The sequence below is a fragment of the Lepisma saccharinum genome, chromosome 12 (genome assembly GCF_977018435.1).
Source record: "Lepisma saccharinum chromosome 12, izLepSacc3.1, whole genome shotgun sequence".
In the NCBI taxonomy this organism is placed as follows: domain Eukaryota; kingdom Metazoa; phylum Arthropoda; class Insecta; order Zygentoma; family Lepismatidae; genus Lepisma; species Lepisma saccharinum.
In genome coordinates, this window is record NC_139240.1 from 57,990,675 (window position 1) to 58,018,340 (window position 27,666).

Sequence of the window (27,666 nt, forward strand, 5' to 3'; positions counted from 1 at the left end):
AATAAGGATATTAAATTAGGCACCTGGAATGTTCTGAGCCTTTACCGGCCTGGGGCATTTCAGTGTACAATTAATGAGATAGTTGAGTATAAATTAGATGTAGTAGCTGTCCAAGAAGTTAGGTGGCCAGGAGAAGGGAATTGTAAAACTAAAAATTATACTTTTATCTATGGTGGTACTGAAATTCATAATTTTGGAACAGGCTTTTTCATAAATAATAGAATTATCTCGGCTCTTAAAACAGTGGAATTTATTAATGATAGGATATCATATGCAGTTTTAGAAGATAGGTGGTGCAAAATTATTTTAATAAACATACATGCTCCAACGGAAGATAAAGATGATAATACTAAAGATGATTTTTATGCAGAGTTAGAACAGGTTTTTGATAAATTTTCTGAGTATGATATGAAAATTCTGTTAGGTGACTGTAATACACAGATTGGCAAAGAAGAGACATTTAAACCCACGATTGTTAAAGAAAGTCTTCATGAATTAAGTAATGATAATGGTATAAGATTGATTAATTTTGCAACCTCAAAGAATTTAATTGTGAAAAGTACCACTTTTAATCATAAAGATATCCATAAATATACCTGGTCTTCTCCAGATGGTAAAACTCATAATCAGATGGATCATATTCTCATTGATAAGAGAAGTCATACTAGTATAATTGACGTTCGTACACATAGAGGTGCTGACTGTGCCAGTGACCATTATTTAGTAATTGCTAAATTAAGAGAAAGACTCGCAGTGATAAATCATAAGCAACAAAATCTAAAAGTTCTAAAATTTAATATAGGAAAATTTGCTGATGAAAGAATTAAGGAAGATTACCAAATGAAACTGTCAAATAGATTTGATGTTTTGCAGGATTTAAATGATGATAAAAATATAAATGAAACAGACGTAAATAAGAATTGGGAGCACATACGTAATGCAATAGAATCAGCAGCTAAAGAAAGTATAGGATACCATAAACCAAGAAAACGTAAGCCATGGTTTGATAATGAATGACATAATCTAATAGAAATAAGAAATCAGGCTAGACTTAGGTGGTTAAATAACTCTGATGATACAAATCTAAACAATTATAATAGAATAAAGCGAGAAGTTAACCGCACGTTTAGAAGTGAAAAAAGAGATTAGTTAAAAAGCAAAATTAACGAAATTGAAACAAACAGCAAAAACAAAAATATCAGAGATTTATATAAAGGTGTAAATGAATTTAGAAAGGGGTGGCAACCTAAAGTAAACTTGATAAAAGATAAAGACGGTGATTTTCTAGCTGACCCAAGCGATATTCTAAATAGATGGAGGAACTACTTTAATGACCTTTTAAATGTCCATGTAGGAGAAAAATCAGAAATAAATTAAGTTCACACAGCAGAACCTTTAGTTCCAGAACCTAACTTGACTGAAGTTAAAGATGCTATTAAAAGGCATTGATTTAATACCAGCTGAGTTAATTAAATATGGTGGAAATTCATTAATATGTCAAATTCATAAATTAATTTGTTTAATATGGAATAAAGAAGAAATCCCTCAACAGTGGAAAGAATCCATAATTGTTCCTGTGTTTAAAAAAGGTGATAAAATTAACTGCAATAATTACCGTGGAATTTCTCTACTCTCAACAACATATAAAATATTATCTAACATTCTTTTAACAAGACTAACCCCATATGCTAATGAGATTATAGTTGATTATCAATGTGGATTTAAACGTAACAGATCAACTACAGATCAAATTTTTCTCATCAGACAGACACTTGAAAAAAAGTGGGAATATAATCAAAATGTCCATCATGTCCATTGATTTCAAAAAAGCATATGATTCGCTCAAAAGAGATAAATTATATAATATATTAGTAGAGTTTGGAATACCTAAGAAGCTTGTTAGTATGATAAAAGTATGCACCAGTTAAACAGAAAGTAAAATTCGTGTGGGTATTAATGTGTCTGACAAATTTACAATTCATGATCGGTTAAAACAAGGAGATGCATTATCTCCATTGCTCTTTAATTTTGCCTTAGAATATGCTGTTAGGAAGGTAAAAGAAACTAAAGAAGGACTAAAATTAAATGGTGTGACTCAGTTGTTAGCATATGCAGATGATGTAGACTTACTGGGGGATGATGTGAATACAATTAAGAATAATGCTAAAATATTTTTCAAAACTGCTAAAGAGATAGGTTTGGAAGTTAACAAAGAGAAAACTAAATATATGCTTACAGGCCGAAACCAAGTGTTAGGTAATAATCAAAATCTAATTATTGATAACAACTCGTTTGAACCAGTTTCCAAATTCAAATTCTTAGGAGTAATATTAACAAATTAAAATGATATTAAAGAGGAAATAAAAAGTAGGCTTAATTCAGTAAATGCATGTTACTTCTCTCTTCATAAACTTTTGTCTTCTCGTTTAATATCTAAGAAACTAAAAGTTAAAATATACAAAACAGTAATTTTGCCTGTAGCATTATATGGGTGTGAAACTTGGTCCCTTACATTGAAAGAGGAACATAAATTGAGAGTATTTGAAAATAAGATCCTTAGGAAAATATTTGGACCTAAAAGGGATGAGGAGATATGTGAGTGGAGAAGGTTACATAATTTAGAACTACATAATTTGTATTCATGTCCAGATATTATTAGAATAATTAAATCAAGAAGACTTAGGAGGGCAGGCCATGTGGCACGAATGGGTGAGGAAAGAGGAGTTCACAGGATTCTTGTTGGGAAACCTGATGGTAAGAGACCTGTAGGACGGCCAAGACGAAGATGGAGGGACAACGTTGAGATGGACCTAAAGGAAATGTGTAGAGATGGAAAAGAGTATATAGATCTTGCTCAAGATAGGGACAGATGGAAGGCCTGTGTTGCTGCAGCCATGAACCTTCGGGTTTAAGAAGGCTAGAGAGTTAGTTAGTTATTATTTATATTATTCAAATTTCTGGCAACGTCAAGAGAACAATTATGAATGAACTCCCCCCCAATATTTTTCCTGCCTACGGCCATGACACACACACAGACACACACACACACGTTAATGTATTTCGTGCGTACGGCAGATTAAAATGCCCTGTATTGTCAGTATGGGGTGGGGGAATTCCATCATAATGTTCATAAAGTCCACTTTATGCACAGATAGGGCCAGGAAATCGAAATCAATAGCATTACCACTACTCAATCGAGGGTGGAATTTGTGGGCTCCTCACTTGACCCAGTTTATGTTTTAAAAAACGAAACAAGTGAAATACGCGGAAATATGGTAAAAATATATAATTGGGTTCTAAACAACTATACCAGTTATGAAACGCTTGGCTACGCCACTAAGCATTGCCATACTCAGGAACTTGTAAAATCAACAGATCTTACCATAGAAAAGATCGTCCACATTTTATGCTAAAGCATGACGTACACGCAACTTTCTTCTGTGAAATATAATCACACATTATCAACTTCTCTTCCCAGTATGCTAATGGAAGAAATATCAACGTTCAGTTTAGTTACGTAAAGGCTCACCAAGTAAACACGGGAAATGAACGTGTGGACGTATATGCCAAAGCCGCCCGATCATCGGAATCTACCTCACTTGCGAGACTTCCATACACGGATCTTCTCCCAAGAGTTAAATATAAACTTCAAGATAAATGGAAACAGTGGTGTATGGAACAATTTCAATCCGCGGGCAACACATATAAATGGCTTGCAGAACATTCACAAAACAAGCCTTGGTACTACTCATATAATCTTCCAAGATCAGTTATTATTACTTTTATAATACGTCTACGTACAGGTCATGTTCGCACTAATGAGCATTTAGCACGATTACATATTACAGCAAAACAAGCCTGCAAATGTGGAGAAGTTTAATCAAGATGCCACATATCTCTTTTTACAATGTCCTAATTTCGACAGAGAATGAGTTAAATTATATAATGGTTTGCGTCGCCATGGAGTTCCATTCCCTACATCTCTAACTGCCCTGCTCACGGATCCCATTCCTCCCACTATATGGCTTATTTATGGATATGCAAGTAGATGTAATTTGACGATCTAACAAACCGTATATATTCATTGTTGTGAAAAATAAGTATATAGTGAAATAAATACATTTTGCAAAAAACTCAGAAAGATGACCAAAATCGACTAACAGTTGATAGGGTCAAAAAAAATCTCTATATTTTAAATTTACGGTGACTTTTACGACAACCAATGAACGCGGTTTTACATGTTGCAATTCAACCATGATCTATTAATCTTGAACAACGTTTCTAAAATCTGATAACCATGACTGAACTTGCAAAGCTTGCTGTTCTACATTGATAGATCTCAAAAATTTCGACTTCTTTAAGAAAAAGATCTGTTTCATCATGCAGGCTGTGAAAAGATTACGAAATCTACCTTTCCGATGGTAAGTTGAATTATACAAATTTACAGAAATGTATTTTCCATTAGTCGTACGTTGTGTTTTGTATTAAAGTTCGTAATTTCAATTACCCAAGTAATGGCTATGGTATATTCATAATCGTAATTCATAATTTTATTTTGTATTTGAAATATAATCGGTAATCATCGTGGAGGAAAAATTTGTGAGTCGGAAAGTTGGAACAAATGGGAAGACTAGTGATACTTGTGCAAACTACAAAGAATAAAAAAAATCCTGTAATGGAATTGTTTATCTTACGATACTTATCAAAGTTTTTGACTATTATGTGTTAGGGACATTTCAGCGTTACGCGTGTGACGTTTTACACACAAAATGTAAGGTTCTAGACATAAGATTGGACGTGACATCAGAGTCCTAGGTATCTATCTCAAGACTATCTGTAAGCAACGATAAGCAAGCCTTAATGGAAAGTGAAGGGTATGACGTGACATAGGAGGGATAAGGGGGGAGGATAGGGGGACAGTATCCGGGGCAGAAGTGATTTCTGTGATTTCCATCCTGTATAGATGTATTACGGTAACGTTCCTTTGCTGTAGAGTGAACACGAACTCTACCCTGTATATGTGTGTATGGATATAGAGTTATTCATGTAACATTATCTCTTTACATAATTGTAAACTAACACTTGGTGTGTATACGTACTGCCTGAGGGCTCGCATTTCAGAAATAAATATTCTATTCATTTCAGAAAAAAATGAACTCATTTCGGTAAATGTCTGTTATATCGGAGACACATTTCTTTATTTTTACAGAAGAAACTACTTACGGAAATGAGTTTCTGTAGCATTTTGAAAGTTCGTGGAGGTATTTTCTCACCGTAGAATGCTGCACAACAAGAAATAAGCACTTTTGATATAATAAACTTGCATTTTGTGCAAATCGACAACATTATGCCGTTGTTTCCATTATGTACCTGCAGATGGCGCGAGCGTCGAAAGTCACGCGGTCTCGCCAGTGTTTCCAAACGTGCCTTTTTTTACGAGATTTTTTCTAACTATGCTTACCTAACCTAACCTTGCCAGAAATGGTCCGTGGGGCTATCGTGAATGGTTTTTGGGGCTATCCGTCAATGGTTTGTGATGACATAATGAACACGAAAGTAAGTATTTTTCGGTTAAGAAGGTTGGAAACACTGCATACCCACTCCATATCGACAAAACACAAGCACAACGCGCGATGATCCACAGCTGTGCGCGCCATATTGTATGTTCCGCAACGGAAGAAAGGAACCAAAAGAATTACTCGTAATGTGAAAAATCGAAGTTATTTTCGTGTAAGAAGCATAATGGCACCTTTAACTATGTTCCGCAATACACAATTGGTAAGTACGAACCATCCGAAACACAAAATATCCGATTTCAATGTGTCTCCGATATAACAGACATTTACCCTAATTTCATAGAATTCCGAAGTACTCTCTCGTGTTTGCTAACAAATGGAAAAACCTTGAGAATGATGACAGAATGAATGCATCGAAAGCATTAACGAAAATGACGCTTTAGAGTATGTAGGAAAGTTTTACTTCACTTGTCTGTGAAGTATGTAGGCTAGAGATGCTGGTAATTTTTGTAGGTGAAATATTCAAATATTAGCTATACATTTAAAAACATTTAAACTTTAATGCAATCAAAACAATATTCACTTCATTATTGATTCATTTTTGTTCTTTACATGGAGTAGGACCACTTTTCGTGGAATGCCTCGTTGCAGTTGAAATCTTCATTTTCAAACTCGAGGGAAAAACATTTTTTTTTTGAAAGATGTGCTTTCTCCCTGTTTTGTCCAACAGGCATGATAAACTGCCGATAATAATGAATAGTAAATACACAAGTAAAAAAGTAGTCTGTCTAAAACAGACAACACAGAGAGGTAAATAGCAACAACAAGAACAACTAAACTACAACTTTAGGCCCAAAAGTAAACAACTGGAGTTAAAAATGGTTTAGTGCCTGAAGAGTTGTAAGAACAGTTGCAATAACACAAAAACTATATTAAAATGCGTTATGAAGAGGAGAGGCTTAATATAATCATTTTTTTAACGATTTTTATTGCTCTTAAATATATACAACGGTCGGTTAAGAAACTCTCAATTTTAGATTATTTATCCTACTTAGGGCCAGTTTTTCAATGTCCTGTTAGTCTCTCTGTTAACTAACTGCCAGTTAGAGATAACAGCCAGTCTTAACCAACATCGGGTTTTTCAATGTGAAAGTAACTACCAGTTAACTAAACCATGGTTCGTTCTCCGAAACAGTATGTTGGCAATTCTGAAGCACGGAAATTACAGGAAATCGATCTGCGATGCTTACGAAATAAATTAACGAAAGACAGCACTACAAATTTGGTTTTCTTCTAATAAAGGCAAATTCCACGTGGGGGAAATGATGTTATGAGGCTCAAGCGCAGACAGGCACGTATCCAGGAATTCCTTTCGGGGGGGCTCAACACCATTTTTAAGGGGTATAGTAAGAACTTCAGAATTGCATATTTAAGACCAGTGGTGGCAATTGGGTTCCAAAACGGGGGGGGGGGGGACGGAGGGCGGTGCAAGGAAAGTTTACTTTCTCTTGGTAGACAAGGCTTAACAATAAGAGGCCATAATGTTGAGGCAAAAAAATGGGGAGTAAATCGTCGCCACTGTAAGGCTGTCATTTTAATCAGAACGTGAAAGCGGAACATTTTTTACCACTCGACTCCTCTGTTTCCATGCATTAACATTGTGTGCCGGAACCATCTCAGTATGTGTGTTTGTCCATTTCTTCTCATCAGGCATAAAAACATCTATGGTGTCTTTGAGTGTTTTTACGAAGCTGTTACACATGCACGGGATGGACAATCCACTCGACAACGCGAGATTCAAATTGTGGGCTGCGAACTGGACGCAGACAGCTCTCGAATATTTCTCTCTGATTCGAGCCTGAACACCACTAACGTGTCTTGTCCTCCCATGTTTGCAGCTCTTATAAAAGCCGAAACCCATCAAATTGTTCAGATTCAGGCCTTAGCACTCACAAGTGTTCAAAAATGCCTGTCACAGCTTCCGCTGTCTTGTCATATATCGGTACGAAACAAAGGAAGTCTTCACGAATATAGCTAGATCACGAAACAAATTAATGCACAGTGAAAACCCTTCCGTTCCCAACACATCTAATGTTTCGTCTCCCAGTATGATCAAATGCTTACTCATTTTTCTCCAGTGACGTGCCCAAGGGAGGGTTGGTGAGGTCATAACCCCATTTTACCCAGTATTCCATTTTTTAAAAAAAAAATAAGAAGAAGAACGTCAAAGACAGGAAAAAATTACAAAATCAGGACTGACCACCAAAAATAGTATCCGTAACCCCTCTCCCTTCCAAAAATCCTGGGCACGCCACTCTTTATCTCGGACACATTTTTTAAAATCAACTCACCAGAAGTTTTATCATTCCGTATTGGAGATTAAAGTAAGATGCGTTCTTTCTGCAGGTTTGGATATTATCCTTTAGGGTGCTGTCGTCTGCCTGCCTTCAAACCTAACCTTAACAAGGCCCTAATTTTCCATCCTTGTGACTTGGATTTTCAAGACTTAGGAAGGTTTCAGACCGAAGGACACGCGATACTTGTCGATTGGAATGGGTCAATCAACAGCAACGTTTCACGCCGTAGCGACACAAAAGGCCGCACAAACCTAATTTCGACTTCTGAAATCCTCAGGCGACACGGTGTGAAATCTCCCTTATTAGGCCACTGTCATTGTCACCTCGAAGTAGTAGCTCTTGCTGACCACAAAATAAATAAAATCTCCTCAACCGGTGAGAATGCTCCTCAGTTTTCTTCTCTCTCCTATATTTTCTGTGCTTGTTCGCTATACAGGCAACACCTTACGATTTGATATACACAGGACATGTACTATGTAGACATTTTAACGAAATATCGGTTGAAGTCAAAGGTGGCTATGTGGCTCAGTTGGTAGAGCCCTGATTCGGGTTCTGGTAGAGCCTGCAGTTTCCGCCTGAAATGTCTACATATGCAACATCTTCTTGCTTTCTCTTCTCGACATTCATAAAATTTTCGGCTGTCTCTTTATGGTAGTTAAGTGTTTGAATGTGTTTCGAACCCAGTAGGCTTAAACAAAAGTATTTTTTTATAGCATGAAATTCTCGGACTGCATACACGAAATTTAGTTCTGGCAAAACTAAATCATCACTCAAAACTTTGATTTTCAGTTGATCTATGCAGCTTATTTCTGTTTTAATAAACCAATCCAATATCCGGTACTGCTGAAATATTCACGAGAGAGAGAAAGAGAGAGAGGCCTTGATTTCTTCAGCCCTCGACCCGAACTAGCACTACACTGAGGCCCTGGAAGTTCTGCTGTTGTCAATGTCTTCATTTTCGAATCACTATATCTTATAAAGCAACCAGAGGACGCTGACTGATCACTAATCGACTGTATGAATTGTCACACTTACCTCTGAAATCTCATTAGCAGATTCTTTGTACAGATCAACCGAAAAATTGAATCCGCGTATTTATTTCCTCATTATATTGTAGAACGTTCCACAGATAAAACGATTCGTTAATACTGCCAGTAGTTGACTCCTTCTCTCATTCAAGAACGTAGCCTTTCCCGCCTTCCAGAGATTAGAAATTACAACGAATCGCCCTACGTGTGGCGCTACCTTTATTGTGCAGCTTCCAAATGCTGTCAAGTCTCTCCATAGTGCTCAAGTGCGCTGCGACAACACCGAAAGCGCAAGAAAAGTTTACGTGCAATATTATCAACAACAGCGTTGTAGAACATTCTCCGTCTTGTCTCGATAATTGTCTATCTCCTTAAATCATCGTCACATTATTCAAAAAGCCAAAAACCTAATTTTATCTAATGTAAAATAAAAAATATCCTGGGGGGCCTCGAGCCACCTCAACCCCACCTTTGATACGTTCTATTAACAATAACAGGGTTATAGAACATTCTCCGTCTTGTCTCGATAATTATTTCTCCCAAAATTATCATCACATTATTCAAGAAGCCAAAATCCTAATTTTATCTAGTGTAAAAAGAAAAAAAATCCTGGGGGGGGGGGCCTCGAGCCTCCTGATTCCCATCTTGGATACGTGCTATTGACAATAATAGGGTTATAGAACACTCTCCGTCTTATCTCGATAATTATTTCTCTCAGATTTATACATTTATTATCTTCACATTATTCAAGACGCTAAAAATCTAATTTTATCTAGTGTAAATTGAAAAATTTCCTGAGGGAGGGGGGGGGGGCGACTCGAGCCATCTCATCCCCACCTTGGATACGTGCTATTAACAATAACATGGGTATAAAACATTCTCTGTCTTGCCTCGATAATTATTTCTCTCCTTAAATTATTTTCACATTATTCAAGAAGCCAAAAACCTAATTTTATCTAACGTTAACTGAAAAAAATCCTGGGGAAAGGGTCGAGCCCCCTGTGCACCATCTTGGATATGTGCTGTTATCAATAACAGGGTTACGGAACATTCTCCGTCTTTCCTCGATAATTATTTCTCTCCTTAAATTATTGTCACATTATTTTATTTCACACCACAAGAAACAAAAAACCTCATTTTATCTAGTGTAAACCTAAAACTTTCGGGGGGGCTCGAGCCCCCTAAGCCCCCCTCTGGATATGTGCCTGAGCGCAGGAAGCGTGAAGAACTCGAAAGTCGAGACATTAATAATACCTGTTTGTTGATATAAACACTATTATTATTATTAACATGTAAATATTGTACATTTGACTGCATGATTTGTACCTCTCTATGCATGTTGTTGAGCGAAAAAACATGTTAATAGTAAGCAAGCTTTCTAAACTTCTAGAAATATGAAGGTACGAGTAAAAATAATTTTAAAATTTACAGTAATATTTATCTGAGAAGATCATTCAACAATAAAGCGTGAATTGAATGCAACACATGTAATAAATAATTGACAAGAAAAAAAATACCCTTGACCAGGACTCGAACTCGCATTACAAAACACAACACGCTCCGAAAGGTGGTGCCTGTAACCACTACACCACATTACTGTTTGTAGATTGTCGCGCCTGGTAGACCAGATATCCTGGTCACAAATTCTCTAACACAACTTTGCCAAGTGAATTCTAGCAACTACGCTGCTTAATTTCCATATTTGCATGGACGTTGGTAAGCTCTGCCAAACAAAATAAGTATTTTTCTGTACGAATTTAAAAGTTTTATGAATCATATCTTGTTTAATCTGACAGTGAAGTTGCGAGTGTGGAACTTCGATAGCTGCACGAGGCATCCATGTTGCTTCGTAACTTCCAGTTAGGCTGGTAACTGCAAGAAGAAGTACCAGTAAAGATAATCGCCACCAGAGTTCCAGTTACGAGCTAACTGTACATTGAAAACCCGCAATTTTCACTAACTTCCAGTTACGTGCTAACATGAACCTTAACTGAACATTGAAAAACCGGCCCTTAAAAAAATGTATAAATTTGTAGCATTTTGTTTTCCATTAATTAGCTAAGAAAATGAAAAATATCCATTTGGAAACAAAAGATTCACATTGAAAGAAGAAAACGTATAAAATAATATCGTGCACTTAGCAATCCAATTCACAGTAGCATTGATATTGAATATTTTCAGTACATACAGTACATATTTTTACCTGAACTCAATAACCACAATCAATTTAAAAATGTGTTAAAAAAACGCCGACTGAAATTAATATATATAATTCATATCAACTTTGTATAATTCATAGAAAGCATTAATGTTGTACAGTGGGATCCATGAGTATTACCGTGCAAATTGTCCACCACCATGTTCGTACACTTTACTTGACCCAACAAGAGCTTCAAAAATTAAAAGAAAACTCAAAACATGCTGTTGACAACTTCTGCTCCAGCATACATAAAAATCTATCGTTTAAAAACAAACACACAGGATATAAGAGAAGAATTAATGAAAATGGTCATGGACAATTTGCCGTGCAATACTAGTGGATCCCACTGTACGGCATTTCCAAAAAGTTATACCGCGTTTGTTACAACCTGTCCCGGTTCCCGCGCTAGCTGATCGCTGGCTTTTCTCGGTGCTGGGGAAAGTCAAAGCCAGGCAGCCAATTAAAATACGCCACGTGGCAACAGCGTCTACTTAAGCGCCTCTCTTCTGGCTTCCATTAGCTCCTCGCTGTCCAGCAGACGATTTTTTCCTAGTTTCTTATTGGCACCGAAATTGTCGAGCGATCCCTAGCGCGGGAAACGGGACAGGTTCTAACAAACGCGGTATAGTGTCCTTATGAATCAATGTTTGAAAAGATATCACTAAACCACAATATTTTAAACGAACTGTACATACCACCTTGCTTTATGCTTCCTTTTCGTAGGTTACCTCTTCGATTCACTTCGAGTTGCAGTGCAGGCGATATACCCATGGACCCGAAAGGGAAGATTGTGTGCGTAACTGGAGCAGCAGATGGGATAGGCTTGGAAATGTGCAAGTACTTGCTTGAAGCCGGTTGCAGGGTATGTTCGAACAAAATCAACAAACTCTGTATAATGTGACAATGTGACAATGTGGTTCTCCTATCGCCTTCTGCCTTGTAATTCCACTTAAATTGCGAGACCGGCGTAGTTCAAATTTCTGCCAACGGGGCGCTGCTTCCGTGCACTTCCACAACGTGGATCGTATATGTTACGTCATATACGCCTTCTTCAAAATGTTTCATTTGTCCAAAACGTTCAATTTTTAGGTTCTGTCTTTTTAAGAATGAAATTAAACTCTTACATATAATTTCACTCAAGATTTCTGAATGTCCAAGCTGAAAATGCTTCAGTAGTGAACAATAATGCAGATTAAGACTAGCAAATCGTCCATTGAGAATGAAAATGTTCTATCTCCAAATAAATCCGAGACATTTTGACTGTGGTCTATTTAGGATGCAATTGGTTCGTCTCTGCTATCGTCTGATGCCTACATACAAGTACAACCAATATTGAGTGTATTTTTAACTCATTTAAAAAAAAATTGGAAACAGCCACGAGAATGAAAACTCCAACCTTTTGACTATTTCACTCAACCAACCACAAGCGCCATCTGAATATGACATAAACAATTTACATTCTAACCTCAGTCACTTGTGGGAAATCCTTAGAAGAGTAGTGGACTTCTGTTCTTTCTTTTGTTATTAACAGACAAAAAAATAATAATAGTGGAATCACAGTAGTTGATTGCTTGAATTTATTTATTTTACTTTGATACCGAGTGACAAATTTAGAATGAAATTGTTTCATCTCCATTACAGAACAACTACCTAATATCACTTCTAAAACCGCCGGCCCCCGTGGCGGAGTGGCACATCGCGCTATGACGCCAGGGGTCCCGGGTTCGAATCCTGACCTGGGCATGGATGTTTGTGTGTGTTAATTCATCAATTTCATCATATCATCACTCATCCCCATCTTCGCAAATTAGCCAAAAGGGGCACAAAAGGCAAAGTAAAATAGAGCAAAACAATAAATTACTTCTAAAACCGATTGTTCTATGTGGCTATAGATACAACACTGGCACTCTCAAATCAAAGTCAGTGTTGCGTTCAACTGTTCTGAGATTTCAGTAATTCATTATAGCATAAGTACATAACCAAACAACTATTTTTTTTAGAGAGGCTTCAATATATCAGCCTTTGCAGTGATACAAACTTTCAGCGCAATGGTGACAAATGTTCAATAAATGTATCATGTCAAACTATAAGGGTCTGTCCTGAGAAATGAAAAATTGGTCATAGAACATTTACATTCTCAGAGGACGAAATGCAGATAAAGCTGCGCTTATTTTAGAAGATGCATAATGAAGATACATGTTCGTTAAGGGCATTTCGGTTACTCAGCGCTGTGATATTTCTTATGAAAATTTCCTACCCTGTTAAATAACATGGAGGCTTTAAGAGTTGTGATATCGTTTTGTGAACCTTCTAATCTGAAGTTGACATAAACTACAGGTTACAGAACTCCTTGAAATAACATTCTGTTGAAGTTGACTTTTAATTTTTTTGCTGTGCCTTGTTTTCCCCCCGCTTTGAAATTTCGTTTGGTTATTGTGCTATACTCTGTGGTTTAGCACTTCACTGATAATTGTGAAAAGCATTCTTTATCCGCAGATATGTGCTAGTGACTACAACTATGAGCTTGGAGCGAAAACAATCGAGGAGATCAAACCATGTGCCAAGGAGGGTGCGGAGATCTTCTTCACAAAATGTGACGTCACAAGACATGGTGACTTTGCCAGTAAGAAGCTTCAAGTTTCGTGCAATTTATAATGTAACGCCCTGTATTTCAAATTGGCAAGAGTGTGTAATGGAGGAGCCGTGAAGGGTGCAAGTATAGGCCTAACCGTTGAGGGGTTTAGCATGTAGGCTATTTCCTCCTCACAAGATATAGAAACAAGGCACAAGTTGAGTCGGACCCTGTGGCCGAGTGGTTAGCACATCGCGCTGCGACGCCAAGGGTCCCGGGTTCGAATCCCGCTCGGGCTTGGTTGTTTGTGAATGTCCATTCATCAATTTCATCATTTCATCACTCATACCCATCTTCGCAAATTAGCCAAGAGGCACAAAACACGAAGTAAAATAAACTAAATCAATCAATCAAAGACACAAGTTGAGTGGAATTTGCCTAAAGGAAATGTGGTTAGCCATAAATGTTGTGGTGTTTGGGAAGCTGCTTTAACCTATTAATACATATGGACGCCTACTTCGGTGGCATAGGCGTGCGCACGGCGGGGGGGGGGGGCAAATATCTCCCTAATCATGAACATCCGCAGATTATTTCCACGGAGGGACAAGCAGCCCTGATAATAGTGTTGCCCCCTCAAAAAACACCTCTTGAATTTGAAATTAACGTATTCCTGCATCCCCATTATAATAATTAATATAAATTATTATGACTGAAATCAAATTATACGTGTGTAAATGTACTTTTAGGTTGACATTCGTTTTCTAAGGGAAAGATATGGCCATCCTTGCCCCCCTTACAGACGTCTATGCCCTTATATTATTTTATTTTCACCTAGAAATGTAGGATATGTCACGTATACAAACTGTCACGTACACAAACTGCATTGTTGTTGTTTGAGGTAGAGGATCATAGATGACAGCATGCAAAAAGAACGACGCTTATATTTGATAATGCATAAAACAGTTTAGAAAGTGGGCTAGAGATGGCAGCACTCAAGAAAACTGCTACCATTGTAAAAAGAAAAAAGGGAAAGCGCTGATGTGGTGAAATAATGATTGTAGATAATAATACTAATTATAATGAAATAAATAAATGAACTTAGCACAATAACAGGATATAAATAAGGTGGAAAGAGTAATTAATATTCAGTAATAGCATAAGTGATCATTATACAAAAGTAAAGAAATTACGATTCTGGGTCCATTACGGTTCCCACGAGCTGAGAGTTTCGTGCGGCTTTTGGGTTGTTTTGTCCCAGGTGTAGCGCCATCTCACGGCAGGCACCCAAGCACTTTTGGTAGGCGCATCTATTGCAGCTCCAAGTTAAGGCGGCGATCTTTAACTAACCCCTTTCTCTTTGTCTATCTGGGAGATCGATTTTCTTAATATTTCCGTCAGTGCGTCCATTTCGATCTTCAGCCGAGAGATCGGGAGAAGCGTGGCGGGCGGCGCCGGCGGAGATACCGACATTTGCGGCCTGTAATGCCCGTTTATTTTTATGGCCATATGCAGACATTTATATAAATATTGCAAAACGAGCACTAACCTGTGTTATAATTTATCATCTGTAATTCATCCAAGTTCTGCCCTTATATACACAAAAAAATATGCTTTAGAAACGATGTTAAGAGCCACAGATTATAAAACATTTTAATCATAGTTTTGACCAGTAACGTCCTGCTTAAGTTTATATCCTTGAAAGAGTTTTGTGTCGATGGGGATCGTTTGGAGGTTTCGAATGTGCAACACTGTATCAAGATTACGCTGTAGACGAAACCGTTAAAAGTCAATGGTGTTCGTGAGCTTCCTTGCAATTTGAAATCTCCGAGCTCGAGTTTTTTTTGTTCCTTCGCGACATAGCTGTGAATATAGTGGCGAGCAGATGTAAACCAAGATCGTGTTAATTTCGTACTGTGCGCAAGAGTGTTATTATTGGTTACTTGCCGTTTTACTTATTTGTGTTATTGCAGTGTGTATGTGTGTTGTGTCAGTGAGAGGATTGGAATGCCAGCCGCAAGATTCACGTTACGAGGGTAACTGATAAGTTATCGGCCCGACCCAGGACTTTAGCTACAGGCACGAAAGTTTCAGGCTATTCAACGTATTCTCCCCGAAAGTCTACACACTTGGCACTTGGTGGATATCAGTTTGAACAACTTTTATAACACAGGTTAGTGCTCGTTTTGCAATATTTATATAAATGTCTGCATATGTCCATAAAAATAAACAGGCATTACAGGCCGCAAATGTCGGCATCTCCGTCAGCGCTGCCCGCCACGCTTCTCCCGATCTCTCGGCTGAAGATTGAAATGGACGCACGGTATAAGGTGATGCCAAAGAAACGAGAAAAGAGAGGAGAATCTATTCTGGCAAGACGAAAAAGGGAAGGAGGAGAAATCATACAACCTCCAATCATCAACTATGATCCACTGGGTCTATTGCACGACGTTTCCAAACAAGAACGTGGATATAAGCTACAGAACCTAGATATACATACGGTTCCAGGAAGTATATACAAAGATACAAAGGGAAGCTTATCTAATGATCCACGTACAAGTAAAAATCAATCCAGCCAGGATCTAAAAGACTCATTAGCAAGACCAATGAACGAACCAAAAGACGTAAATAAAGAATAAGGAAAGGATGATGTTACATAGATTAAGAAACTTAAGTAGCATCAGGAATTTGTAAATAAGGATGTAAATATACAGTATGTAATAATTACAAGAAGAAGAAATCTTAGTAATTATAAGAAGAAGATGCCTTAGTAATTATAAGAAGAAGAAGCCTTAGTAATTATAAGAATCAGCCTTAGTAGTTATAAGAAGAAGCCTTAGTAATTACAAGAAGAAGAAGCCTTAGTAATTATAAGAACCAGCCTTAGTAGTTATAAGAAGAAGAAGCCTTAGTAATTACAAGAAGAAGAAGCCTTAGTAATTACAAGAAGAATAAGCCCAAAGAAGAAGATTGGCTGCAATTGATAGGAAATAAAATAGAAGAAAAAATATTGTATGAAAAGATTTTTAAAGTTATCTAGTACTTGTACATGATTATTCAAGAATATATTACGAATTGTACCCTCCGTAGTGGGTTAAATCTATTGTTTCTTTCCATATATTCGTAGTGTTAGTCACCCTGATCTGTGCCCAGAGGTATCTCATTGTTTCTACCCTGTGCTAAACTGGCAGATGCTCACGTGAGAGGACGTGGCAGATAGAGGAATCTTATCGCTGTTATTAAACGATATTATACTCTTAAAGAAAATGAAGTATTTTGGTGCAGTTGCGCAACCACAGGGGGCAGGGTGCATTGACCCCCAAACTTGGACGGGAATCAATTTTAGGGGGGCAAACATTGAAGTAAAGGGAAGCAAGACTAGCAGAATCTAAGAGTAGCAGGACAAAAGGATACTCAAGATGGAATTAGTTTTCACGTCTTTCTTGCATTATTTCTTCCAAACGGCCAAGACACCTGTAAGGGGGCACACAGAGCTGTAATTAACCCCTCGATTTCAAATTTTATACAAATAAAATACATTTCGTAAAATTGTCTTCGTATCTGCTTCGTACAGCCTTGTCAAGTTCAGAGCCGTAGCTAGGGGTCGGCGGGACTTGGCCCTGGACGCCGAACTATCTAAATGAAAGAAAAATTGTAGAAGAGAATTCCATGGCGCTTCATGAAAATTTTGCGCCATTTTAAATCAATATTGTTTTCGTCTTGCAAAACTTTGGATCTGAAAATGTTCTTGTTCGCAATTTGTTTTCTGTAATGCAATTGCCAGGGAGAGAAGTACTGCTGCTAAACGGTTTTCTCTTAAATGCATGAACAATTGTATTTAGGAAAAGTAGCGTGCACATTTAAGGGACAATTTATATAATTTTGTTGTTGGTTTTTTATGGGGCGGATGAATTGATTATATATGTATGTATTGATTGATTGATTGATTTGCTTTACATTACTTCGCTTTTTGTGCCACTTTTGGCTAATTTGTGAAGATGGATGAGGATGAGTGATGTTATCATGAAATTGATGAAAGGACACATACAGACATCCAGGACAAGCCAGGATTCGAACTCGGGACACCTGGCATAGCGCGATGTGCTAACCACTCCGCCACGGGGGTCGGCATGTATGTATGTACGTATTTCATGTATATAATTTCATTTCAATCAGTAATGTATGTTAATCATTAAAAAAAACGTTGCAGGAACATGATAACTTCAGACTTGTGGGTTGGGGGGTTGAGGAGACAAGACTATTATGGGTAAAAATATGCATGCCCATCCCCGGAAAAATATCTTCCTTGGCCCTCCCTGGAAATAATCCTGCTGAAATCCATGGATACGATGCAGTGAAAGCTTGCATATTTTTGTTAGTTTGATTGAGTTTGGTTTTATGACCAATTTATGCACAGTAAGGCTAATTGGGACTGGACCTACAGTTTAAAGTGAGATCCGGACCACTACATGTGTCCACCGGGTATCGAACCCGGAACCCCTTGGTTACAAGGCGAGGACGATACCTGGGTAAGCCAGCCTTTTCTGTTAGTTGACTACACCCAGTTGAATTTAGCTTCGCATGCAACAAAGCTTTGGGGGGGGGGGGGTGGTTAGTTGAGAAAGTGTGCATAATTCAAATTCAACTTGTATAACTGTAGTCTCATAGGCGGAGGCCCGGAGGGGCCAGAGTGGGCCTGGACCCTCCAATTTAAAGACGACTAAAAAAAAACACATGATTAATTTCAGTTCCTACATTTTTGTTATGAAGCCATACCGCAAATCTTGACGTTTCGCATGATGGCATGTGCGGAAATTGCGCCGCAATAGCGGGTCTTAGATGAGTTGAGTAACAGTTACTGCTGAGGCATCAAAAGAACTTTTCAATTTAATTTTTCTAAAATTTCTGAAGCTTACTATTGTACCGTAACTTCTTTAAAGTAATACGAGTATTGTATCAATAAAAAATTAATGAAATGCAAAATGTAATAATCGTACTGTTTTGCTTCTTTTAAAACTGACAACCAATATACTAATTAATATTTGTTTACTTAAGCGAGGAAATTTAACATTTTCAAATCTAAAAGGCCTAGAACTCAGTGTTTTTAAGTTGTTGTTTTTTTAAATTTCCGGGTGAAGGCCTCCGGACCCCTTATACACTAGGGGATATTCAATAACCCTCAGGTACGTCATATGCTTCTTCCAGAGTCTCCCCCCCCAAAGCAAAAGCTCAAACTCCGCCCATGTGTAGTCTGAGTAGGGCAACTCAGGCATTATTCTGTCATTAGTCAGTTGGAATTGCTTTTGCATATGTAATTTAGCCTGCATGCAGATTTCTCTTTATAAAAGTAAAACCACACGTTCAATTTCTTCGAAACTTTATTAATGGCGTATTTTTATGATTTCAGCTATGATTTCAGAAACAATGGAAAGATACGGGTGTCCAGACATTATGGTGAACAACGCAGGCATCCTCAATGACAAGCGGTGGTATGAAACGGTCGATACTAATGCTGTAAGTTCAAATCACTTCGATTGTTGTCAACAATATGGTATTTCCCAATTGTCGCTTTGATAGGATTCATTAAATTTGTTGTACTGATTTACAATTAGAGAAAGGGAATTACATTACTTATTACCTGAAAAAGTAACCAAGTTACAATTATTCATTTCAAAAAGTAGTTACGAATTGCAGTTAACGTTGCTTGAAACAACTGCTAAGACCGGTCAATCCAGAAATTTTGAGAAATTCAAAATTTTGAAATAAAAGCAGTAAAGGGACATTCCAGCGTTACGTGTGGGACATTCACACATAAAATGTAAGGTTCTAGACATGCTATTGGATTAAAATATTCATAATTAACTGATCAGCAATTTCTGAACCTCACCCAAGAATAAAGACTATTGAACTGAACTTCATACAATTATGAAATACTTTATGGCGTCCGCTTGCAAATGAAAAAAAAGGTATGATGACACTGCCTGAATGCATGAAAAGCTCTAATGAAAATATGTATGAACTTTTCCAGCGCTGTCCCTGCATGCAGCAGCTCTTGGGCTCACCCATCCTCTAATTGGGTACCTGGGGACAAGAGTGGGTAAAGGTGATCGGAGCGTGGTGCTGATCACATCACCACAACATGATCGACATTGCCCTTCCTCTATATGCCTTCTCTACATGTAGGAGTTATTTCATGGGTTTGAGGTGAGAGTTGTACAGTCACGAACATTTGTAACAACAGTAATACAATCAACTGTTTCGGTATAACGTAAAAGTGTCCGTGACTATACACCATGCAGCGTAAAAGGTGCAAAACAGCCTTCGTTCTATGCATAAGTTGAGACAATGGGTAAATGCACATTCATTAAATGTATTAACGTCGTGGTCATCCAACCACACCATGAAGCTAGATGCTCAAGGTTCGAATTTCGGTAAATCATCATTGTGTTTGTCCCGTCAACAATGTCAGCACTTCTTCATTCATCATCATGGTTGAGATTAAGCAAGGAGTCAGAAAAGAGACGTTCGAAAACAGAAATAGAAATAACATTAACCCTTAAGGCGAAGAGTGACAGTTTCGCACCAAATGTGCATTTACAGTAAAACCTCGTTAATCCGGACTAATGGGGGGGATAAGTTAACCGGTTTAACGAAAGTCTGGATTAACTGAAATAACCTAAAAGAACAATAGAAAGTGCATTAAAACTCCGTTTATAGCAACAAAACACGTTTATTATGGTGTATTTAAAGGGCATAGGCCGTACAAAGTCTGCGGGAAACAGAATTTCGTCAGTGGTTGACTGCCTTTTCTTTGGGAAATTCTCTTGTTGATTTCTAGCCACATTTAAAACCTTGCATTCTGCTTTTTTTCTTTTGCCTGTCCGGATTAAGCGAAGTCCGGTTTATCGAGTTCCGGATTAACGAGGTTTTACTGTATTTCAATATCGTTGGAATGGGCAATCATCCTAAATAAACGACCCAAGCTTGAGAAACCGTAATTATTCAAATTTGACTAAATGTTACTAGAAAAATTGCTTTCTCACATTTGACTATCACACACTGAAATGAATTACTAATTGCATGTAGTCACTTTTGACTAAATTCGGGTCGGAGCTAGTTTGAGAGGCAGATTTAGTCAAAAATTGAGTATTTTTAATTCATTTTTGAATAAGTTGTTTTAACAATGTAAAGTCACGGCGTTTAAGGGTTAAAAACGTTTTAATTTTTTTCTACATCGTTTTAGCAAGGGACAGTACGAGGCACGTTCCTGTCCTTGGACTTCATGAGCAAGAAAAATGGCGGGAAAGGAGGTCTTATAGTCAACAATGCGTCCATTTTGGGTTTTCAACCTTTTCGAGGAGCGCCTGTGTACACGGCCACTAAACACTTTGTCGTGGGATTCACTAGATCGCTTGGAGTAAGTAAAATGTCTTACAATTAACTTTGTATCATAATTCTGTGTCCGGTTGCAGCATGGACGTGAAAATTTTAGTTTAAGAATGTTTTACATGTAAGTCAGTTGTCAAAAATGCATTTGGTGCAATAACAACAAACACAAACACCACACAACAAACAATCAATGTCACACAGAACCTCACACGAGACTCCAATAACTGGTAGTGTCCGCTGACTTATGGGTAATACGCACTAGTCAAGTTCACAACTGACTTCCACTACGCTAGGCAAAACAAAGTCTAACGATTGCTGGTGACAACTGACTTATGGCGCACCCTATATCATTACTCATGAATCTATTCGTGTCTAGCCTGCCCTTCTATTGCTTGCTTCCTGCTTGCTTGCTCTCTACTTATTCATTTCTTTCTCCCTTTTTCTGTCTGTCTCTGGTTTAATTTTTTGTTTCTCTTTTATTTTACTCTCGCTCTTTCATTATTCCTCCTTTTCATTCTCTCTTGCTTTATTTACTTTTCCTGCGATTCTTTATTTCGTTACTCCCTCTCTTATTGTTCTTTGTTTCTCTGCTTCTCCTGTATCTCTCTCTGTGCGTTTCTTTTCCTTATCTTTCTCTATGGATTTATATTTCTTTCTTCTCTCTGTCTGCCCCTGTGTGTTACTTTTTCTTTCTCTTTGGATTCATATTTCTGTCTCTTCTTTCTTATTTCCTCTCCGTCTGCGTGTCTTTTCCTTTCTCTTTCGATTTATATTCCTCTCCTCTCTCTTTCTTTGTCTCTGTGCGTTTCTTTTTCTTAATTTTCTCTTTGGATTTATCTTTCTTTCTTTTTTATTTATTTTTTCTCTTTCATTATTCTGTTTTCTTCCTCTTTCTGTTTTTTATATTTCTCTCTTTTCCTTCTTTTTCTTATTCTTATTATTCTAGTACTCTTATATTTTTTCTTTTATCATTCTCCCCCCTCTCAGTCTTGCTTGTTTATTTCTCTCTCGCTGTCTGTCGTGTCTATATTCGTATGTGTTTCCTTCCCCTCTCTGCTCTTTCTCCCCTAATTATTTTTAAGTTTGGAAGGTGTTTCGATTGTATTGTCATAATTGATTATCAACCCTCAACTGTTTATAAACTTTTTTACATTATGAAAATGGATGCTCTGACATCATGAAAGAGTATGTTACTGTGCATCCTCGTGATGATCCTCATGCATGTGTAAATTAACCTCTGTTTTCGTCTCTCTTTCATACTCTATCACGTTCTTCCTATCTCTTCCGCCTTTCCAACATTTCTTTCTTCTGAAGACACGTCAACGGTAAATACGGCATCAATATCTCGAACACACCTTCTCGATTTTGACCACCTTTGGAAAACCTTTCCTGCTGCCTCAACGCCAACACTACTATCTCTTCACTTATGGCGCTGTCATTTCATAACGAGACCTTACACTGATATTATTCCTGTTGTTTCCCCAGGATGAGTGGCACCACAAGCAGACTGGCGTCCGAGTGTGCGCCATCTGTCCAGGCGTCACAGACACAGATATGGTGAGAAACGCCCACCAGCGACAGATGAATGCAGAGTGGAGCGAAATAGCAGGGAAGGATCTTGCCGCACTTCCGCCTCAGAAGTAAGTCGAAGCCAAATTCCAAGTTTCCACAGTTCTTAGGCAGAAAATACATTACGATAGGTCGGCTTCGCACGCACCAGCATCGGTCAAATTGATTTTAAGAAAATCAAAAGAGAAGTAACGCATTACGAGCGCTCGGCTCTGTTCGGCACGCTTCGGTTCCGGTCGGCACACTTCGGTTCGGATCGGCACACGAGAAGAATGTTTCCCCGAGAATTAAAACCGTTCGTGGACGTTCAACAGCCAGCAGACCGTTCGTAATGTATTTCCTGCCCGATTCATTATTTAGGGAGGTTTATTTACCGTCTCTTTTCTGCCTGATTTGACTAATCGTAACGATGAGGATGACATGATGAAATTGATTAATGGACACTCACAAAGAACACTCATGCCCATGGCCTGGATTCGAATCCAGGACACTCGGCGTCGTAGTGCGGTGTGCTGACCACTCCGCCACGGAGGAATGCTATATAACTGTTACGTCAGTGTCCTCTCATATGTTGGAGTCACTTTTCAATATACAAATGCATTCCAGAGCCTACAAAGGCATATAGATAGGAACAGCGATGGAGATTGTGCGATATCTTTGGTGATTATATGCTTTCACCAGGTAGACATCACAAATTGGAAGCTACACACTAGGGGGTGGGCAGCAAGACGCCTGATAACTAAACTCCATAGTGCAACAGCCCTCTAAGTAAAGGGCCAGGGTCCACTAAGTGTTTTTTTCGCTAGGTGACGCGTGGTCAGAGCATCGAATCCCATGGCCGCTATTTTCTGGCTTTCGACACCGGAGCCCGCTCTTTCAAGTAGGTCATGAATTGCCCTCACGATGCTGAACCAAAGCTGAAATGTTTGACACCGACACCTTCAATCGGACCCAGGAACGCTCGCACCAAAGGCAAGAGCACTAACCATTTGACAACAGTTTAATTAGTAAGGAATATTTTTCCCCATTAGTCGAGATATTTTACTTTAAGATCGTGGTCTACACAATACCTATATTCTTATACATTACCCAATTTTTCATTAACCCTTAAACGGGCAAACATATATGACATGCTGAAAAAAGTTAATTAATAGGATACATGCTATGTTTTCAGTATAATTATGACAAAAATATTTTATTTTTACATATTTATGTATTACATAATGAGATACATAATGTATCCTGTGAGATACATTGCCCATTAGAGACATACATGTAATTATACATAGGTAAACAGTGCTCCTACAATGATTAGAATCGTACCATATAAAATATAATCGTTCCACATTTCCTTCTTAGTATAATGAATATTCAAAAATATATTTAGTAAGAAAATGAAGAAAAACGTAAAATTAAGTATTTTTGTGTTATAATAATGTGCTACAATCACCAATTACATAACATTTTACAGACATATGCTTGTTATTTATCTTCTACCTACTTTTGGTTAAATGCTGAAAAGCAGTTCCTTGTTTTTGAACCTGTCAACCATTGACACATAATATGCAAAGACCTTTCTCTGTAATTTTTGACCAATGCCCAACACTGTCATATCTTATATCTTGAAGTGGAGGTGGTGCTATTCGATGCTTTACTTATTTCTGTGGTAAGTCTGTTTGAGATGGTCTTCCCCGTTTTGGTGTATGTGAGTGAATGAGACCATTAGCTATGTCCATCCTGAAAGTTTTCAATGTTTTCAAACTTTTTTCTTCCTTTTGCTTCGACATCACGACGATCTTTGGATATACAAGAGCTAGCCAGAGTCACAGTTTGTTCTGTCCACATGGGTGGCGTGGATCTGACAGATATGCTCATAGCATTGTACAGAACACCTCTGAAAATACGGCTTGAATCTGGAAACAAATTATTGAGTCATCGTAGATAATGATTTTCTTCTTTTCTAAGAAATGAAATTGAAATAAGAAATTATGTTATTGTTTGCATTTATGTTGGATAATTGTAATTTCTAATCCTTGAAAGAAATACAAGATGCACTAAAGTCATCCTGTGTCAAAATTGATGTATCTCTTCACATGATACATTTACTGGTTTTCAATTTTCAAATTTGAAAATAAAATGTGGCATGATCTGAAATTATCACAAATCCGTGCTTTTACTTTCGTCTTCCCTCTTCCGATTTGGTCAGTTTTCCAGGAGGAACCATAAAACTTCCATGGTGGTATTGTGATATCCTGTGAAAGAAGAGGCAGTTGTATGAAAACAAATGTAAAATGCTAACAAAATATTTTCCATTTCATTCAAATGCACATACTCTAGTGGAAATTATTATTTTACAAATGATGTAACTATTCATGTTGTTCAAAGTGGAGTCAACGTAAGTGCTGTCATAATATTCTAGTAAAAGAGAAAGAGACAATATTGAGAAACTAAAGTGAGAAAAAAGAACGAGACACGATGCAATTTCTTTTACAATGATACTATATTTCTACATATCTTCATATGTAAAAAAAAAACATTTGTATATTAGAAAATAACCCTACAAATTACAACAACATAAAATACGACATTTATACTGAGCAAAAGCAATGGTAGAGTACACAGAATGTTCAAGAGAACATGCATTCTACATGTATTTCCTTCTGTATTTGCTTAGAATGTGATAAGGTGAAATTGTCCTTTTTTGGGCAATGTATCCCTGTAGATACACACAAATAAAGAACTGGCTCACAACGTACTTGGTAACAATTTCAAGTATTATAAATATTAGAAGTTTTCTAATAACTTCGATACACATTTATTTCATGCTCACGTCTTACAAAATTAAATAAAAATAGGTCAACAAGAAATAAACTTACCACCCCATTGTTAGAGCTCCTACTGCAAGATGCCATGGTCCTCTCCATGCAACTGTGCATGCAGTTCTACAAACATCCAACAGATGGCACACGAGTAGAATCGTCAAAACGCACGTATCTCACGATCCACACTGCCCGTTTGCTCAACTCAAGCTCAGAGATCGTTTAAGAACGCATCGAAAGCAGTGTATCCCACAAGATACAACGGCCAATTAAGGGTTAATTTTTGGCCCATGCATTTGGGAGAGGGAGCTGGTGATCCATTAGCCCTCCCTTCGGAACGCCCTTGGTTCTTACATGAATACATGCTATTCTCTGTCAGCTGTGACAACGTAAGTCAATGCAAATCACCTGGCTTCTGAGCATTCCTATTGACTGATCGAATTGGGTCTAGGAATATAATGCATGTGATAAAGCCCTACCACTCAGCGTAGCTGTTTTATTCATGTTGTGAAACTTCATATTATGAGTAAGCCCGAACTTTTATGTAGGCAAAACATGCGAAATTTGTTCATAAATGTGTAGAAAAAATTACTGAAATATATATAAAATATCTAAGTATAACATCTAATATACGCATAACATCTCATTTCTGAAAAACTAAATATGCTGACCAAGGCAGTAATTTATTTTATTAAAAACATAAACTAACGTAACGTTTCAACCTTCTAGCAATGTCTTCTTCAGACTCTGTATCAAGTACAACTTTTTGTACTTGATACAGAGTCTGAAGAAGACCTTGCTAGAAGGTTGAAACGTTACGTTAGTTTATGTTTTTAATAAAATAAATTACTGCCTTGGTCAGCATATTTAGTTTTTCATAATCATGGAAACAAGGCTTAATGGAGTTATAATCTCATTTCTGTACTGTTCTTTATGTTACTGGCAGTAAAAATGTAATTATACTATATTATTTTCCTCAATATTAAGAAGTTATCTTCAAATAATGAAATTTTAATGTGTTAAATTGCATTGCATTATCTGATAAATAGATAACGTGAATGACAACAGTATAGAATTGATTAGCAAGTTTTGTCACATATTTTTCACCGCAAGAGAAGCATTTAGAAAAATGTTATTTAATGAACAAAACGGCGAGAAATAAAAAGTACATTCAGTGCGATAATTTGTTTGAATGTTTGTTTGTCCCACAATTATAGCTGCTTACTCAATGAAACCAGAAATATGGTATAAATAACGCATTTTATGTAAAAATATGTATTTAGCATCAAAATATGTAAAAATATGTAACATGAAAATTACATGTATCATTCGTAACATTGTAATCTTTCATTTTTGCTTGGCTACATACGAAGGGAGAAATATGTAATTACATAAAAATCAGGGCCTTAATTACGACCAATATATTCATGAGCAAAATAGCACCAGAACTAACACGTATGAAATGTACTATTTCTCATAGTCACGTGATTGTTTGTGTTCATATTAACATTGCGCTTACATTTTATGAAGAACAGTCAACGTTCATCATTTTCAGGGTTGAGACAACCTCAGACTGCTTCATGTGGATCCTGAAGTGCGCCCCAAGTGGAACTTGTTGGATTGCAGAGGGGGGAGAATACTATGAGGTGAAAGTCCCAGATCGACGCACCTTCAGGGATGCCAAGTAAAAGCTTCGAGTTAACATTTTTACGTACAAGTTTGTTCCAGTTCTCATAGAAAGTTGTTTCGTTCTCACTAGCTTCTTTTGTTTTCAATTTCACCTGAGAAAAATGTTATTTAGATAGAATTTCAACTTACACAAGTTGGAAATGTTAGTAAAAGATTTTGCTATAAGTGTGTCGAAATACTGTCCGAAAGTGTTGATGATAATGTGTTTTCTTCATACATGTTTGAAACAAAGTTGTGCTTTAAGGTTTCTCGCTAATAATATTTTGTAGAAATTGTTTTCTTCTTAAGTATTAAAAAATTAATATTATAATACAATAGGATATTGTATAATTTCTAAACATAGCAGTATTGGATTAAGTAACTTCTTGTTTGTACACAAGTAGGGTAGATTCCATTCTTCAATAAATGTAACAGGTGCTAGAATATTGTTAAGAGAAGGTGGGTTGTTTTAGAAAGCTACAGTGAAAACCCGATTTTACGTCCCTGGACTTTACAATCAATATATGTGGTCCAAGTTACTAAATTTTGAA

At 37.3% G+C, this 27,666-nt stretch overlaps 1 protein-coding gene across 1 annotated transcript; it reads left to right on the forward strand.

Annotated features, from left to right (window-relative positions):
• The first annotated feature begins 4,288 nt into the window (after positions 1-4,288).
• On the forward strand, positions 4,289-27,451 carry LOC145996493 (15-hydroxyprostaglandin dehydrogenase [NAD(+)]-like). The gene is made up of 7 exons (XM_083132994.1): positions 4,289-4,421; positions 11,825-11,963; positions 13,598-13,724; positions 19,078-19,184; positions 20,914-21,087; positions 22,545-22,699; positions 27,003-27,451. Exons 1-7 carry the CDS (start codon positions 4,381-4,383, stop codon positions 27,133-27,135), a joined length of 876 nt encoding a protein of 291 aa, XP_082989120.1. The 5' UTR covers positions 4,289-4,380; the 3' UTR covers positions 27,136-27,451.
• The last annotated feature ends 215 nt before the right edge of the window (positions 27,452-27,666 follow it).